The 13,911-nt window shown below is 46.0% G+C and overlaps 1 protein-coding gene across 5 annotated transcripts in view; it reads right to left on the minus strand.

Moving 5' to 3' along the window:
• Positions 1–7,911: 7,911 nt before the first annotated feature.
• PSMF1 (proteasome inhibitor subunit 1) overlaps positions 7,912–13,911 on the minus strand; it is a 43,307-nt gene continuing 37,307 nt past the window's right edge. For 3 of the 5 annotated variants that reach the window (XM_081560624.1, XM_081560626.1, XM_081560627.1), the window contains 3 exons: positions 10,225–10,278; positions 8,861–9,019; positions 7,912–8,338 (listed from right to left, as the gene is read on the minus strand). In XM_081560624.1, coding sequence (XP_081416750.1) covers positions 8,287–8,338; positions 8,861–9,019; positions 10,225–10,278 — 265 coding nt within the window. In that variant the 3' untranslated portion in view covers positions 7,912–8,286. Of the gene's footprint in view, positions 8,339–8,860; positions 9,063–10,224; positions 10,279–13,911 lie in introns of all 5 variants that reach the window. The other 2 variants (XR_014074036.1, XM_081560625.1) reach the window with 2 other exon arrangements.

The raw sequence follows: 13,911 nt of genomic DNA on the forward strand, positions 1-13,911 counted from the left end.
ACCAAGTCACTCATAGAGATGGGGGCACCCTCAAGAAGCAGATTAGACTGTCTCCCAGTTGGAGGCTCACTGAACTACAGTGCCTGCAGACCACTTGAGTGTTTCTCATCTAAGATCCTTCATTCTTTCACAAAGGACTTATGTACCATTCTGTGCTAGGTTTTGAGGTATAGCACCGAACAGATGAAAGAGGTTAGGAAAGTATTCTTGAGTGGGTTTGACAAGTATATTCTGGAGCTCAGAATTAGTGTGAACATGGAGATGAGGTCTGCTTCTGACCTGGAGAATTTCTGATGTGGGAGGCCCATGGAAACAGCCCACGCTGGTTTCAAGGGTGGTGGGACTCAGGGAGGAAGAAGGGCAGTCCTGCAATCCCTCCCAGTGTTCTGAGGCTCCTGAAGGTAGGTGGAGGACCCTAGTGTTCCAGAGCTCCAAGAGTTGATGTAGGCAGGTGAGGGGAGGCTGGAGCTGTGGGATGGTGCAGGTGGCTATGCAGCCCAGTATATTACCTCAAGGAGCAGATGGGCTGAGAACCTCTTATGGACTGAGGGAGACCTTCAGTACTGAGACTTCTGGGTAAAGTTCTCAACAGCACCCCCCAATTTTGCACATTGTCTACCAAAGACTCCAGCATCAAAAAACAAAACCCCAGTATGAATTAGAGTAAGAGTACCCCCCCCACCCCATCACCATGGCTAGTGAAAAGACTCTTCATTTTTCTCCCTTCCTCCTCCCATCCCACCACAGAGGAGCAGCAAGTGTTCAAAAGAGGTCAGAGGAGAGACCTCTTGGAACTGGATGTAAGTTTAAATTGGACTGGACTGAGTTTGAAAATCAAAGTGACCATTCAGTTTTTGGTTGGATCCTAGATGCTGAGATGAGAAAGGGGAATCTGACAGAGGTTAATTGGATGAAACCAACCACTTCATGTTTCTACATTTCAGTGAACCCATTATGTATTATACACATTAGATGATCGAATTTTAAATGAAATACAGTGTTCTTTCTGTGCCAGGCACTCTTCTAAGTCTTTGCATCTGCTAGTTCATTTAAACCTCACAACCATCTTGGAGAGTGGGTGCTATCATTAATTCCCTCTTACAGATGAGTAAGCTGAGGCACAGGCAGGTGAAGTGACTTTCCCAAGGTCACACAACTAGTAAATAGCAGACTCAACTATAATAGCATGCAGGCCGGTCAGACCATGTTCGCAGATCTGGACTGTAGGCTGCCACTGAGGCTTGTGGTTTAGATGTCAAATGGGAAGCTCTGTGGGGGATAAGAGGGGACAGTTGGGGCAACACCAAACTTGGACAGGCCCATGTCCTGCTTAAGTCATGGAATCTCATAGGTCAGCGGGATCTTTGAGGATCCTTGGAGGATCAAGTCCACCTTTATCCCCATTTTACTACTGGGGAAAACCAAGGGAAGAGGTGGGACTTGCCCAGGGGCCCCATGGCTCAGGCCCCCTCTCTTCTTCTTAGGCTTCTCATGTGAATTTATGTCATAGACATCAAGAAGCCTAGAGGATGAATGAAGCTGTGCTCCTGTGGTTCTAATCTGGAGGGCGGGTGGGCAGGGCTGTCTTGTAGGCAGAATACCTAGGTTCATCCTTCTTAGGGATGCCTGCCTGTCCCAGAGGAGGGCCATCCTGGACTGGGGAGCATTCAACACTGGCCTACCCTGGCCCAAAGGCTTCCTCTGCCAGCTGCACCTAGGTGGGCGCTGACCACGGTGCTGAAACTGCATGGCCCTTTCCTCTTATAGCCTGGTCGAGGGGAGAAAAGGAAGAGGGAGGGACGATTTTGGGGGGTCATATTTTTGTCACTCAGAGACCAACATGACTGTTATGGGTAATGTTTGACACACAAGTTTTGGGCTAGGATTTCTTTGTGGTCTTTGTGGCAGAGGGAGGGTCACTCAACTGCTCTGGATACTCTTTCATCTGTCCAATGGGAAGAGTAGCTCTCAACCTACCAAGGTCAGAAGGCTGGGGTGAGCATCATTTGGGGTCAGATGACAGAGCCCTGCACGGAGCCCAAGGCCATGTCTAGGCCCAGTGAAGCCTCTCAGGAGGTCACCCTGACAGGCTTTGTGGCCTGTGCCTTCCTCTGTGGGATAGGGGTTGGACTGGGTGGTTTCAGGTGCTCCTAACCTGGGTGCTTGGGTGCTGTGGCTGTAGGTGGAAGTGCTCAGAAACATGAGATACACTTTGCAATAGGACTGACTTTGGAGTCTTGGGCCATCTTGGGAATTATGCAGCATTGTTCCTTTCTCGTATCAGTCCTGACTTGTTTTCCGGCTTCAGGAATGGATTTTGCCCATGCTTCTCCTCTGGACAAGATGTGGGGTCTAGGTATAGCAGTTTTACTAAAAAGAGCACCAGTTTTAGAACCAGGCTGACTCGGGTCCTCATCACAGCTCTGCCACCCCTTACCACTTCAACTAAGCTGCTAACAATGTTTACCTTGGGAATAGCCAGGTGTACTACATGAGACTAGGAGGAGTTTGGCACACTGAGGGCATCAGATACAGTTATTCTCTTCATTGAATAGCAGCCCAAGATTTCCTTCTTCTTGTTCATGAAGTGAAAGTCAGTCATGTCTGACTCTTTGCAACCCCATGGACTGTAGCCCATCAGGCTCCTCTGTCCTTGGAATTTTCCAGGCCAGAATACTGGAGTGGGTAGCCACTCCCTTCTCCAGGGGATCCTCCCAACCCAGGGATCAAATCCAGGTCTCTTGCATTGCAGGTGGATTCTTTACCATCTGAGCCACCAGGGAAGCCCTCTTGTCCATGAACCCCCAGTCTTATCTACCCATATGGCTTCAGTAATGATAACTGGTACCCATGGAGCTCCTGCTATCTGTAAGATACATTATTTGGTTGGGTCCTGCAACAATCCTGAAGGTAGATGTGATGCTCATTTTGCATATAAAGTCACACACCAGCAAAGGGAGGACTGGGAGTCATAAATACTCCTGCTAGATTCCAAGAACCCTGCTTGACTTCTTGAGCAAATTACTGAAACTTTCCAAACCCTCTTTTTCTGGCCTGGAAAAAATGGGGGTAATATTTCCTTATATTAGATATGATATATGCTATTTTACCAGGGTACATCCATATTTAAAAACATATGAAACAAACACATTGAGTGGTATGGGAGAAAGGAATGGAGAGGTTACAGGGGGTAAAACAGAAAACAGTTAAAACGAGGAGGTTCTTGCATTAGTCATAGTATGTCATCAACCAAGAAGACTGACGATTCTTTTCACCTGCTATCCAGGTAAAGGGAGACGATATAAGGTTTGTACACTAGAGAGTTTCAGGCTTTCAAGTGCACACAAACCACCTGGACAACTTGTTAAAGTGCAGATTCTCATTTAATAGCCTGGGTGGGGCCCGAGATTCCACATTTCTAACAAGTTTCTAGGTGATGCTGCTGGTTTGAGTAGCAAGGATGTGTATAGCCTTCCCTTCCCTTCTCAGGAATTCTCAAACTGGTCTGTCAGATGAATCACCTGAGGAACTTACAAAAAATGGACTTAAGGGCCCTTCCCTAGTGATTTGGATCCATGTCTGGGTTGGGGCCCAAGATGTACTGTGTCCTTCAAGCAAGCATTTCAGGAGAGACTGGGAGGCTTGGGCAAGCTGGAGAAGCCTGGCTGTGGTATTCATCTCTATCAAGGCCCATGCTATAGGGATGTTAATACACAGGAGACTGGCTTGTCAGACCTCTGTCCCAAATGTGCCTTCCTGGGACAGGCAGGAAAAGGGAAAAAGACCATTTCCCAGGCTCCTTTGCAGCTATAGTTTAAGAGTTGATGTAGATTCCAACTATCAGATGCATGCAACCAAGCCTTACACTTGGAACTGAGGTGAGGGGGGGGTGGCGGGAGTCAAGGTGGCGGCACAAAGGGCATTTACTTTCTGGCACAGATCCAGGCAGTTGCTGTGTGGCTCTGGAGTTTCCTGACCCCCAGATCAAGACAATGATGATGTGATCTTGCTGCTGCCTGCATCCAAACCTTCTTGTTTCAAAAAGCTAAAGTAGTTTGTTTCCTGCAGCCCTCCCTGTCTCTCCTCTTTCAGAACCCTGTCACACAACACTCCCCTTATGTGGCTAGTATGGAACCTGGCCTTTCCCATGGTCATCCGATGTCCTCTATTAGAGGCTGGGCCCTCCACTTCATACGTGCCACTTAGCCCTGCCACTAGTGGGGCAAACCTCATGTTCAAACCCCATGTCATTGCTGCTCTCTGCACCCTAGTATCCTTGGTCACCTGGGTCTTGCCACTCCTCTACAGCCACCAATCCTCACTGCCTGCCACTCCTACTTGTGACCTACCCTCTGGGTGAGGCTCAGGGCTCGGAATAGCTGGAGACTTAGGGTATCCCAAGGACAAACAGGGGCTGGGGGCTTGGATGCCTGTCTTTGAATCTCTATTTTGGTGCAAAAAGTCAACAGAGGCCTTAAGAATGTAAGTTTTATATCAGACAAAGCTGAGGATATGCATGTGAAGGATCTTTCATCTCCTTGGTGGTGGGACCTGTCTCATTGGAACTGCCCAAAGCAGACAAGATTACAAGGTGACAGACAGTAACTGCTCCACAGACTCTAATTTTTCTTCTGTGAAGAAGCAAGGATCAGTAATAGAATGTCATTAATGAGTAGACAGGGAAGCTATGAAGGAATCTGGATTTCAAAGAATGAGGTTGTTATAGCGCTTGCTACCTGATTTCTAACTGCATGTCAATAGGTACCAGCCATCCAGCATAGGAATATAAAATGTTTTGAACATAATACCTGCTTGGAGTCAGGGTCTTGAGACCAGTGACTTCAACATGGAGGCTGACAGCTCACGATGAGCAGATAAATGCAATGCAATGAAAAACACAGCCAGCTCTAAGAATCAGGAATGCCACAAGGCAAGGAAGAGGAGTTGGGGATGAGGAGACTGTCAGAGATGGTACACGTGGTCTATGTCACTTCAAAAGACAAAGATTTAGAACTAGATGTTTATTTTACTTGTAAGCCACTGGGTCAACACAAATATTTCAAAACAAGCAAAAGTGGTCCCATGATCTCACCAGACCTGGAAAGGTCATGGTAACTTCCCTACAGACAGGACCTTTCTCCTACATCACATCCAGCCCTGAAACTTCCCCAAAAGTCAAACTTTAACTCCTCTGCATCTCATCAGTCAGTCATCCCAAGGTGGCTATTACCAAAGCCATAGTCTGCTCCCCAGAGGCGACAGTCTGTGGTCTCTGTCTTGTTTGACCTAGGTCAGAATTCCTTTTTTGTTTTTTTTAAATAGATGACAAAACCACAACGAGATACCACTTCACACCCACTAGGATACCCATACACAAGAAGACTAACAAGTACTGGTGAGGAGATGGGAGGAACTAGGCCCCTCATACTCTGCTAATGGGAATGTCAAATGGCACGGTCACTTTGGGAAACAGTCTGGCAGTTCCTTAAAAATTAAACATAGAGTTACCATATGATCCCACAATTCCACTCCAAGAGAACGGAAAACATATAAATAAACGGAAAACCAAATAAAAACTTGTACATAAATGTTCATAGCAGCCTTATTCATAATAGCCAAGAAGCTGGAACAACCTGTCCATCAACTGATAAATGGATAAAGAAAATGTGGAATATTATTCAGTCATTAAAAGAAATGAATTACTGATATATGCTACAGCATGGATGAACCCTGCAAACGTTAGCTGAAACAAGCCAAACATGAAAGACCACAATTGTGTGATTCCATGTGTAAGAACTGTCCAGAATAGGCAAATCTTTAGAGATAGAAAACAGACAAGTGGTTACTTGGGGCTGGGAGAAGGGAATGGAGAGTGACTGTTAATGGGTATGAGGTTTCTTTATGGGATGATGAAATGTGCAGAACTCAGATATGGTGATGGATATGCACAACACTGTGAATGTACTAAAAACACTGAATTGTACACTTTAAAAAACACGAACTTTATGCGTATGTGAATTGTATCTCAATAAAGCTGTTATTTTTAAAAAGGAGGAACAGGTTATTAAGTGCTGATATTTATTGTTAAGGCTCTAACACTTCTAGGTTCCACAAACCTACACCTCAATCACTCCCTCTGGCTGCTTGGTGATTTACTCATGGCTGGAAGGAGGGAAGTGGCCTAGATACACAACATGTACTGACAGCCTGACTTGGAAATTCCTAAAGGTCCCATTCACCTCCCCACACATAACAACTAAGACACAGTCTGCGTTTCTCAGTGTCCTTGATGCAAGGAGTCCCATCCAAAAAATGACTGATTCTGCAGATGAATCACTGAAGTTTCTGTTGTCAGAAAACAGTATTATGCTTATGACTATCCTTCCCAATTTCACTAATAGAAAATCTAAGTGGTGAATTTATTGTTTCAATCTTGTCCTTCCCTTGAATCAGGGTCCTAAAAGTTATCTACTTCCCCTGCTTGTCTGATGTTCCTTTAAATGCTTCTTTTTATAATAAAGGATGCTTTTATGAGCAAATTGCCTCAAGTCCTTTTGGTAGAAGTTATGATCCAGCTTCCAAACAAAAACATCTCACCCATTTGCTGGCAGATGTCCACTGATGACTGCATTTGTAGCTCTGCCTGACCTCTGGGTCTTTTTCCAGAGCAGAGCTGTTCTAAAAGCTTCAAGGTGGTCCTTCACTAAATCAGTGCTTGGAATGCGGCCTGCCAGAAATGCCAGGAAGCCCTAGCCTCACCAACTACGCCCAGGTGGCATCTTGGATTGACCCTGGGCATATACGCCTGTCTAGTTTACTTATAACCCACTCTTGGGCACAGCAGACAGGCACTTCCAGGCTATTATACAGCACGTTAGCAGATGCCTTAGGAAGGCTCCGGGAGCCCTCTGCCCACAGATAAATACTATCTCCTAATTTAGAGAAAGGAATCCAAGGAGCTGAGAAATGAAAGGCACCACCCATGGCTGAAATGCTAGCGGTGGAGTGAAAGTGACTAGTGCTTTCATCTCTTGCCTCTTGAGTCTGGTGCTCTAGGGTGCTCCTTCCACTCCAGCACAGGGGTTCATCACTGACCATGTCTATGAGGCCTCGGGCTGGAAAGGATCTGGAGAACACCAAAGGTCAGGTGGGCCTGGACACAGGGCACAGGCTTCCAGAGGCTGGGGCTCCCTGGGGGTGGAATGCTTTCCTGGGTTGTTTCCTGTATTACCAACTCCTCCATTCACCCTTCTCACACACTGGCTACCAGAGGAGAGGCTCCCTGCTTTTCCCTAAGTCCAGCACTGTGCTGCTATGCTCATGTCTGGGCCTCACGGTGGGTGAGAGGCACCGAGCTGCAGACTCTGTATGTAAGCACCACACAAAGCCTTGAACCTTCATTCTTTACCTTTTGTCCCAGTTACTAGGGATCATCATGCATAGAAGCCTACACCAGAATGTTTTAGAGCAAGAAAGGCACCTCAGATTTCGTAGGTGGGCACAATGGCCCTGGGAGGGGAAGGGACTTGCATAGGGTCACTCAGTTAAGTTAGTGGCAAAAAAGAGATTAGCCTTCAGGTCTGCTCTGTTTATTCCTCTGTTCGTGGGTGGCCACTGCCCAGGCACAGACAGACCCAGAGAACAGGCTCAGACAAGGAGAACTGGAACGTCTTGCCCTTTTCAGAGTGATGCAGTAGTTCTGCAATGCGCCTGGCCTTGTGGAAGTCATCCCTGTGGCCTATGGGGGTTCCAGTCACTCATTTTCATCTATGCAGCAAGACCATCTTAGTGGTGTCAGAAGCGAGAGCAATTCATGAAAGGAAGATGCCTAAGAGAGTCCTTTAGCCCCTCAAAGATTCAAACTCTCAAAACTCATACATGGAAGGAGGTGTGCAGTAAAGAAGAGTGGGAGACCGGCAACGTGATTTTTGTATTGACATTTGGCTCTTAATAATAACATCCAAAATGGGTTCTGTTCTTCTAGCGATGCAACTGGAACTGCATCAGGTCAAAGGCATATGTTGCCGGAGTCTCCCCTGGGAAGTGGGGAGGAGCTGGTGGAGAGACACACACTGATTTCTCTTTGGGACCTATATGCAGCCAGGTGGAGAACTGCAGCAGGTGCCCTGGCTCTGGTAGGGGGTGGGGAGGCAATCCCAGCCGGCCTGCAAACACATGGACAGAGTCCTTTGCCCCCAGCCCGCAAGAAAATGGGTGCTGATGGGGCCCACGGTGGCAGCTCCAGGAGAGTGGAGGGAAGGCTGGGACGTTACATTCTTGAGGCCTTCACAGGTACATGTCATCGTAGCCCGGCGGGGGCAGATGGTCTGGGTTAGGTCTGGAATGGAAAGAGGGGCTGATGAGTTGGGGTGATGAAGAATCAGGGGCACACAGGTAGACAGGGTCCTGAATGGAGGGAGCCTGCCTCCAGAATGATGTGGTGGTTTGCAGAGTTAAAGAGCGTGTGCTCTAGAGTTGGTCTGAATTCTGCTTTCCCCACCTTGGACAAGTTCCTTCACTCAGGGCCTTGATTTCTGCCTCTGTGAAATATCTATCCACAAGTGCTGACATAAGAATCCACTGAGTTCCTGGCACATACAAGAAGTCCAGTAAATGTGAGTAGCAACCCCTCCTCTGAGTCCTCCTGGAGGGAAGCTGGGGAAGGGAGCCACTGAGGAATGGGAAGCTAATGGAAGGCTTCAGGAGCACCAGGCAGGGGCCTGGAGGAGGCTCCACTCTTAGCAGCAAGGCCCAGGACTACTGGCAATTCTACGCTTGGAGTCAGATGCCTTTATCCCTGCAATGCCGAGCTGAGCTGCCATCGGCTCCTACCTCTCAGCATCCCTGAGTGAATACCTACCCAGATGGGCTGGTCCCAATGGGTCCAAAGGGGTCAAAGCGTGCTCCTGGGGGCACAGCGCCTGGAGGAAGCCGGTTTGGAAGTCCTGATGACGGGTCAATAAGTGCTCTTGGGAAGCCGGATCTCAGGGGATCCACAACCATGCCACCTCTCCGACACCTGAGGCAAGAAGGAACGATGGGTAAGCAGGTGTGGCAAGCAGCTGTTGGAGAAGAAGTGAAGGTGATGAGAATGTAGGTAAAAATGATTGGGACATCAACTCTGGATGGCTCAAGCAGACTGTGTGGATGGTTGCCTGAGTGCCAGCAGGAAGTGGGCAAGAGCAAGAACACAAAAAGCACACCTTTTCTGGCCATCATGGACTGCACTTTCAGCTCTACAAACTCCAGGACCCCACAACACTGAGATCCCTGCCATGTCCTGCAGCCAAGGAGGGGGGCGCGATTTGATCAAGAACATGGGCCAGAATTTGTCAAGGTGAATGCGGAACCAAAACAAGGCTCTTCCAGGCACAGCTTTAGGTCTAAGGGCTAATGAATTGAGAATTTGTAATGCTAGCTTTTGTGTGTGTGTGTGTGGTTTCCTTGAAGGGTCTCCGGGCGTTCTATGACTCGATTGTCCAAGTCTGACTCTTGACAGTACCCATCCCTCATGGAGTCCTATGGATCTGACCTTATGGCTCAAACTAGGATGAATAAGAAGGTGATGTTACCCCAAACTTTGAGGTCAAAGTTTGTTTGAGCTTAACTTTACCTCAAGCAAAAGTATTAAGTTAAAAAATTAAGTTAAGCTTAATTGTTCAAGCTTAACTTCAGACTTTCTTTCCCCACTGTCTAAAGATGAAACACTCAAGTTGGGGACACCCTTTGCAGCAAAGCTTAAAATCTAGAAGCACTGAGCAAAGACAGTGCAGTGCACAGCTGAGGCTGTAACTCTGTCAGGGACTTCACAAGAACCACCCCAAGAATCTAATGGGGATCAGTGACTTTCCCTTATCAAGTGAGGTCATGACCTCTGAAGAGCCCTTAACTGACCTCAGGTCTGTAACCCACTTGTGTATTTGTCAGTCTTCACCTGAGAGACCTCCCTGGGGGTATCGTTCCACCAGGGCAAGCGGGGCCGGAAAACAACAGAGGAACTGCCCACTGGACTTGCTCAGTTGCTCCCCAGCGTTCAGAGCCCTCTTGCACTGCTCCAGGCATGGCAGAGCAGAACAGTGGCAGTGCTTTCTCAGCCACTCGGCAACAAATGCCTCCTTTACCCCAAAGAAAGACTGATGAAAAGTTCTAAAATTAGAAGATGAGCTGGGGCTGAAAGGCCACGAGACCAAGTCGTGTTGCTGCCATCTCCCCAGCAGTACTCACCCAAAGGGGTCTAGGTCCTCTCCCCCGACAGCAAACGGGCCCAGGGGATCACACCTGAAACAAACAAGGGACAATTACTGAAAGTCCCAGAGCAGCTTGGCGCCTGGGCTCCCAGAGGTCCAAAGCTGATGCCTGTGGGGACACATATGTACTCCCAGGCATGGAGGCAGCAGGAGTCCCTGCCTAAGACCATAACACAAGGGATATTTCAACATGGTCCTTGGCACAGACTAACACTGAAAATATTACAATCACAGTTAACGTGAAAAAAGCTGGACACAAAACTAGAAACATGGAGGGTTCCTAACAATGTAGAAAGATAAAAATATGAACAGTGGGAAACAGATACATTTTATTTTATTCAAACCTTTCTCAGGTTCCTAAAGTCTGTACAAAGAATCAAGAACATTTAGAGCAGAAAAATACTATTCTAAAATCCCAAACCAAAAGCTCAAATTTAAAAGCTTCCAAGGGTGGAGTGAGATGGGTGCTCACATATAGCTAGAACTGTGTTTCTCAACCTTTTTCTCATTATGGCCTCTGCATGAAATGTTACAAGCAGATACTGTACATCAGTTTATGCACTGGAAACCACTGGACAGCCACAAAATTTCTCAGGTTTTTTCCACCCCCTACCAAGAACCAATTTTTGCCCACACTGAGACTGCAGGAGCCAGAAGCATAAATTAGTGCATGCTTTGTGGAAACCAAGTTTATACTAATATACACACACACACACAATGTAACTGCCTCTCAAAAGCCTTTTGTATCTTTACATTTCATGGTCTGATAATTTATGCCTAGGTATCCATCATAAGGGCGTCCATGTGGCTCAATGGTCAAGAATCTGCGGCCAATGTACAAGAATGGGGAAGATCCCCTGGAGAAGGAAATGGCAACCCACCCCAGTATTCTTGTCTGGGAAATCCCAGGACAGAGGAGCCTGGTGGGCTACAGGCCATAGGGTCACAAAAGAGTCACACATGACTTAGTGACTAAACAACAACAAATCCATCTTAAAGAAATTCAAATATCATCATAAAGACTTTAACCAAGGGAACTGGATTGGTCACAAATGGGGACCAGTTACGCAGATCATGGTAATGCAGCCATGGAAACAAATGTTCTTAGAATGTTTAAAAATGATGTGGAAAAATGTTTATGTTCTAGTGTTAACTGTAGAGAAAAGGGGATTATCAATAGCCTAGGAAAAAAGTGTGTATGTGTGTGCGTATAAATAAAACTAGAAAGAAGTATAACTGAAAATAAAAACAGTGACAGTTATACCTGGGTGACATTTCTTCTTTATACTTTCCTACTTTTTCTATAAAGGATCTGGCTATGGATATAATGAAACAAGTAAGATCTGGTATTTGAAAAAGTGTGCTTTGGAATCTACTTGGAGCCCTGGCAAGCAATACAAACCTGACAGTTCTGGGGCATGGCAGACCTCAGAAAAGCTTTGTAAATAGCAGTTAATCGAAGAAGCCATTAATTAAAGAACTGGGAAAAAATCCAAAAGTAGGTGCTTCTCCAGTCAGTTCTACCAATGAGGTGGAAAAGACACTGGGATTAGGTGGACATGGTTTCCAAGGGAAGCAATTTTTCCTGATCAAAGTTATTGTTTCCAAGCCATGGTTCGTGGAGCTGGCAGTCAAACTTTCTGGTGGCCTCCCAATAACTTGCCTCACTGGACAGACCAGGTAGTGCAGAGGGCAGGAAGCATTTTATCTATCTCCACAAACTGCCCCCTTACAGAGCAGCAAACAGAACCAACTATAACAATGACTTGGAGAACAGAGCCTTGATGGCTCCTGAAACATGGAGCCATCTCTATTTTTCTCTCCTAGGCCACGGAGTGTGAGGAGAGAAGAAATAAAAAACAACAGAGGTAAGAAAGGCAGTTGCCAGGCCCACCCCAACAATTTGGGTACTTCAAATGGTCATGGCATTTCCCTTAGGCTCATACTCAACACAGTCTAACTGCAACACACGCACCCTTCTGTGAGCTCCTCATATACACACCCAGAACCTATTATAAAAGTCTCAGTCCTGAATGTGCTGAATGAGGCTTTCAGGATTAAAAAAAAATTTTTTTTGTACAGTCTCTAGAATCAAGTCCCTAAAACTTCATCTGGTAATCAACTGAAGGAGAGTGTGAGCATGCTAAGTCACCTCAGTCACATTTGACTCTTTGCAACCTATATAGGCTATAGCCTGCCAGGCTCCTCTGTCCATGGGATTCTCCAGGCAGGAATACTGGAGTGGGTTGCATGCCCTCTTCTAGGGGATCTTCCTGACCCAGGGACTGAACCCACGTCTCTTACATCTTTTGCACTGGCAGGCAGGTTCTTAAAGCTGAGCCACCTGGGAAGCCCCTGAAGGAGAATGCTGGTACACTAAGTGCTATAGGCACATCTGCCTGGCTGGGCCCACTGGATCGTCTAATGGGTTTTGGGGGTGATCCTGACCACACATAATTTCCTCATTCTCTCCTTTGCTCTTAGATAAAAACAACTTGGCTCTCTTGGGCACACAAATCCTGCTGACGCCGTTCTTCTGGCTGAGGTGGTCTGGTGAACAGAAAAAACCTCGGGACTCTAGGTGGGGGGCTGCCTGGTTGGTTGGCAGGCGTCGGTCACAAAATCTTTGCACCTCAGTCTTTAAAAATTAAAATCTAAGCAGTAACACTCACAGGGTCTGCTGTGACGGTGAAACGTAGTATTGGACATGAACAGATTTGTTGACAGGAAAAGCCTGGAAGAATGGAATACCAGCAGCTGCCGATAGTTACTGACAGCTTGCTTTGTGTCAGGCACCATGCTAAATTTAGTTTTTAAAATTTAATTTTGTGAATAGGTAATGCCTTCACCAGTTTCAAAATTCAAGACAATATACAGATTGAATTCAAAATTCAAAGGCTACATAGATCCATAATCTTGTGCTGAATGTCTTTTGGAATTCAGAATTTTTCATATTTTAGAAATATGAGTATACCGAACATATTACTGTGTAGCACCCTGTAAATAAAACCCTAATATTTCTGCAAAATGAATGAGAATTCACATAAAATGAATATATAAGGAACTTCATTCCACTTCAGGTCACGTTTTGCTACCAAAAAAGGTTTGGTGCCAATCTTATGAAAAAAACAAAACAACAACAATTTTTTTTAGTGGTCTTTCGATATCAGAGTTGTAAATAAAAGATTCTGGACCTGTACAAGTAAAAAAAATATCTCCCCCTTAGCCCTGTCCTCCAGCCTATCAGGTCTTCCCATAGACAACTACTAACACCAGCTTCTTGTATGTCCTTCCAAAGATACTTTGCAATATATGAGCGAATATGCATCTCCTCTACTTTTTAAACAGAAGGATGTGCGGAGTTCTTTATATACATTACCTTATTTCATCTTTGTAACAGCCCTCTGAGGCCATATGACTTTTATAGTTATTTTACAAATGAGGAAACTGAGGCTCAAAGAAGCAAGTGTTCTTACACAAGCCAGACAGGTATAAGCAGCCAAGAATGAATTTACAACAGGTTTGCCCAATTTCAAAGGCCATGTTCCTTTAATTGGTGTGTTGAGACCACTTACATTTAATGTGATATGTTTAGATTTAGGTCTGCCATTTTACTATTGCTTTTCCAATTGTTCGCCTTTTTCTTTCTTCTGTTTTCTCTCTT

Source organism: Giraffa tippelskirchi, chromosome 13 (assembly GCF_054371585.1).
Source record: "Giraffa tippelskirchi isolate mGirTip1 chromosome 13, T2T-mGirTip1v1.2.pri, whole genome shotgun sequence".
NCBI lineage: Eukaryota > Metazoa > Chordata > Mammalia > Artiodactyla > Giraffidae > Giraffa > Giraffa tippelskirchi.